General features: G+C 35.0%; 1 protein-coding gene across 2 annotated transcripts; it reads right to left on the bottom strand.

The window, feature by feature from the left end:
- Positions 1 to 550: 550 nt before the first annotated feature.
- On the bottom strand, positions 551 to 3,678 carry LOC111888767 (BTB/POZ and MATH domain-containing protein 6-like). Of its 2 annotated transcripts, none has more exons than XM_042897509.2 (6): positions 3,409 to 3,678; positions 3,133 to 3,301; positions 2,682 to 2,734; positions 1,131 to 2,201; positions 864 to 1,031; positions 551 to 755 (listed from the first exon to the last, which is right to left on the bottom strand). In XM_042897509.2, the coding sequence occupies exons 1-4, from the start codon at positions 3,583 to 3,585 to the stop codon at positions 1,959 to 1,961; spliced, it is 642 nt and encodes a 213-aa protein (XP_042753443.1). In that variant the 5' UTR covers positions 3,586 to 3,678; the 3' UTR covers positions 551 to 755; positions 864 to 1,031; positions 1,131 to 1,958. The 2 variants fall into 2 exon arrangements, with proteins under 2 accessions (XP_042753443.1, XP_042753444.1); XM_042897510.2 differs by having other exon boundaries at positions 552 to 755; positions 3,154 to 3,301.
- Positions 3,679 to 4,759: the final 1,081 nt, after the last annotated feature.

The following is a 4,759-nucleotide window of genomic DNA, read 5'->3' as shown; positions in this document are numbered from 1 at the left end:
GATTTCATTTTAAACCTCTAACAAACTTTTAGGCAAAATGACTTATTGACTTATGACGGTGAGAAAAATGAGTTTTTTAAAAAGTATTTAAATTAGCTTTTGTAGTAGAAAAAATCAATAAGTGAATTAGTTGTTTTTTAAAAAGTGTTTATCATAACTTATACATGTTTTAAGGTATTTGAATTTTACAACCCAAAAATTTATAAAGAGTTTTGAAAAGTTATAAATACTAATTTATTGAAATCTCATTTTTCTATTGAAACACCCTCTAAATTATAATATATTTTTATTAAAACAACCTTTATAATTTGTTTGGTTTTTTAAATTATGATAACAAATAAAAACAATTTTTTAATTATACTTCTATTCAATAAAATATAAAAACTGGTTAAAATGTAAAAATATGTTATGAAATGTATCTATCGCTTTTTGATGATGGGACTAAATTAAAATTTGATATGAAACTAGACAGGAATCATGCGCGTCGTTGGCGCTGTGTTTCATAAGAGTTGGAAAAGGAATCTTGTTTCATATAATCAAGAACAATCAAACTACCAAAATCATTTATAGATGAAATAAGTTTGAAAAAGGTTTCTTGCTTTTTCTTTGCATTTTACATATTCAATTTTATATGAAGTTGTTAATTAATTCAACCTAAAGCTTAGTGCAACTTGTACAGTATTCACCATCTTCTCACACACCGAGAGGATGTTTGATGTAGCCATTCGCATCAAACCTGGCATCTCATCATTTCCCTACATCATCTCAAAACATTTGGGGTTTCAACTCAAAACCAATTGAAAATAAGTGAATGGAAAACGAATCAGGGGATCAAAATTAATCAAGAAGAGAAGAACACAAACCTGCATTGTAAAAGGTTTTCCACTACCAGTAGCTCCATAAGTGAAAATAGTGGCATTGGGGCCGCTTAGCACCGTAGGAATCAGAAGCATCACTTCTCTTTCAAATATCTGAATCAGATTGTTATCTTCTTGACCATAAAGGAATCTAGCTTGTAATTTTCATTCCGACTACAAAGAAATAACATCATTTCGTGTTTTACACTTTGCATCATGCTTACCAAACTCGGAGAGAAAGAGAGGAGAAAATTAAAGAGAACGTATACATACCAAGAGTGTGGATCTTTGAGTCTCACAGCTACGAGATCAAATCATGGAGTCCTAAATCTTCAAGCTCTCCAATATCTTTAGCAAATGGTGCAACTGTTGAGTTAATACAACCTCTCTCCTTTGTGATTAAACCTTGCATAAAAAAAATTAAGTTGATATCCATAATAGCAACGTACTTACGTTTCTCCTTATGTTCCATTCAAATTATTAATCGAATGAAAAAAATAGAAAACAAATAACATGGCAAGTTTGACGAGGGCATTTTCATAAAATCATACTTCTTTGTCAAATAAGAAAAACTGAGGTTTTGCTTCTGCACCTGATAGACCACTTTATGAACACCAAGCCCCGCACTAAAAATCATACAACAAGTAAGTTAACATGAATCATAATTTCTGCAAATTACCAATCAATAAATGAGAGAATGTATGATCAAAAGCAATCTGATATATAGATAGACTTTTTAACTCAATCACAAAGCATAAAAAGATACAACCGTTGACAAGGGCAAAATGGTCCAACTGTTGGAAGGGGGAAAATGGTCCAACTATTGGCAAGGGCAAAATAGTGAAATTAAATGGTTAATTTACCTCTTACCAGTAGCCACAAGAAGAAATGAACCATCAAGTGAACAGGCTAATCTTTTGAAGAAAGATGGGAATGTCTCATCATGGAAAAGATGGCGTTTAGCCGACTGCAATTATATCCGACTATAAGAAAATAAAAATAAGAGAAGTACGTATTAAGATCTCTTTCTGAGGTTTGACCTTGCTAATATCCAATTATATATCTATTTTACCATAATGGCTCTGCTTTTTGGTCTAAATTTTACAAGAAATTATGTGACAAAACCCGTATCAAGAGTGGGACACTTTTAAACAAAATAAAACAAATCTTATAATATTTGAGTTTAGGGGTATTTAAGTCTTTATGGGTCTGCATTTCCCGCAACATCTTCACTTGATTCACTTCTTCCATTACTAATATCTTCATTGCTTTCATCTTCATCACTTTCATCTCCAAGTGTGTTGCCATTGATATTCTCCTTTTTTGCATATAGCTCACAATATTCTACACCAACAAACCCAAATTACTTATATACCCTTGTTCTATTAATTAATTTCTTAACTTATAAAAATTTGTCAAATACTCAACACCATCAAATAGTGATATTATTATTTATTACAACTTCAAGCACATCCAAACACTATCTCCTTCAAGACCTTTTACTGATTATTGTTATTCAGCATCACAAATTTACTAAATTGCCCCTAGTAAATGAAAAAAAAAAGGAACCTTTCACTTTCTTCTCATATTCCTCCTTGTCCTTTATCATCATTGATGATGCATCACCATTTAGTAGGTCTGTAGGATTAAGGTATAGCAAAAGTTGGGGAAGAAAAACCTCAAATACATTTAAAAGATTTGTAGATATTTTTTTTAAATAATTAAGTTTTTTCTCATATTGTTAAAGCTTATATACAAAAGATACATTCCATTACTATAAACATAACAATCAAGCTTTTTGGAAAAACAAATTATAAAAATTACCAAACATTGGACTCCAAGATTGGTTGATGACATCCAAGCAGACAGATCCAGACCTGCAATTCACCAAGAATTTCCAGTTGTTAATGAAGATGATAAGGGCATTTACGTCTTTTACACATACAAGAGATTGAAAGTGAGAAAGTGAGTTTGTGTCCCATTGACATTAGTCCAATGCATGGTAAACATAGTAAAAACGTCATGTTCAATTTGTAGAAAGAGGGATGATAATTGCAACTTGTTGAAAGATGAGGATGAAAACTAAAATATTCTGAAAAGTAAACTCACAGTTCATCGACATTTGGGTGAAAAATACTTATTGATTATTAGTTATTATAGAAAATTTTATAAATTTCTGACTTGAGATATAATCTTAGGCAAACAGCTTTAAGCTCCATAGCATGATGATTATCTGCCAATGCTAAAATTCTACCAACTGAAATTACGGATATACCCTTGCAGAGATGTGACTCACATATCCTTTTGAGTCCAGTCAAATCATATCGATCAACAGCAGCCAATAATTTGGCAACTACTATATCGGATACATTTTGTTCCCTAGATGAACTTGAAGCCACCAATTCATCTGTAAGTTCATCTCTGTAAATAAAGTGTAGCATCGCCTGTTGCACAATAGAAAAGTGTAATTAATAATTCAACTTTCGTTATTTGTGTGACAAATTAAATTATTAAATCCCGAAAAAAGTGTTAGCAATGATAGTGTAATTACCTCAAAAACCTTAGGCTCCATATCAATAATAATAATGTCATCATGGTCTCTCTCTTGTTGATAGAATTGAGACCGGAATATAGGGGATCTAGCAGCCAACACCAATTTATGAGCATGGAATTTTTCATCACCCACTTTAAAGATAACATCACAACCTTCTATATTTTCAAGCAACATACCGAAATTTGATCTGATATCAGAGTTTGTATGAATGTAACATGGGGCAATTTGTTGCAGAAACCACCACTCCTTGTAACATCCTAAAAATTCGTACCCAAAATTTTTTCTTTAAATCATTATCAAAGCCATATTCATAAAAACATATCAGAAGTCATAACATAAATTCAGAGTATTAATTCCAAAACATAATTCGTTATCAAAGTAAAACATCCCAGACTGACTAATCAATGGTGTTGCCATGCGATCACCCTGAGCTCTTCCCTCTGCTACCGGAAGTACCTGAAACCAAAACTGAAAACCTTAAGCACGAAGCTTAGTGAGTTCCCCAACCTACCACATACCCTGCACAAACACATACAGCATATACTGGGCCACACCCGCTATTTCGGGCCTCGCCCTACCTCGGGCGTTGCCCGCTACAACGGCCCCGCCGCTCCATGCCTCCCCTAGCTTCAAGCCCCGCTCGGATACAAATCTGTTTCTTTTAGGCCCCGCTTGTCTCTGGGCCCCGCCCACTAACCACATATAGTACAAAATAGCATATAACACATAATTGAACATATCCTACTGCATTCTTGTCCTTAGGCCTCGCCTATCTTGGGCCTCGCCCCTGTCCTGTCACTAGTGAGTCATGGAACCTCGTCCAAGCTCCTACAGTAAGTGAGATACGGTCCCACACCCACACTCACTCCATGCCTATCTCGGGCCTCGCCCATGCTCTACTACTAATGAGATATGGAACACCGTCCATACTCTGCTATTGGTGAGATACGGGACCTCGCCCACACTCACCTTCCTACCAGGCACATACATGCATTACATATACAACAAGTATATTCTATCATGCAAACCAATCCTTGGGCACCCACCCGACATTGGACCTTGGTCCGGAATATCATACTAGTAAACAGTGCCTAGGGCTAACCCCTGGGTCTTCCTACTCATAACTACATGGGCCGACATTGTGGTTGTAGACCCATTCACACAAAGGGAAACTCACCTGCACTGCTGAACTTGCTGATAACCCTCTTGCCGCTGACCAACAATTCTCTGAACCGCTGCTCCACTAGCTCCTTGAGCTACCAATATCAATACATATATCACTTAGTTCCAAACTAAACTATAGAAGCCAAGCTAAGTCAACTCTGGTCAAAGTCAATCTTTATGGCTG

This window comes from Lactuca sativa, chromosome 8 (assembly GCF_002870075.4).
Source record: "Lactuca sativa cultivar Salinas chromosome 8, Lsat_Salinas_v11, whole genome shotgun sequence".
In the NCBI taxonomy this organism is placed as follows: domain Eukaryota; kingdom Viridiplantae; phylum Streptophyta; class Magnoliopsida; order Asterales; family Asteraceae; genus Lactuca; species Lactuca sativa.
This window is presented reverse-complemented; position numbering and strand designations above follow the sequence as displayed.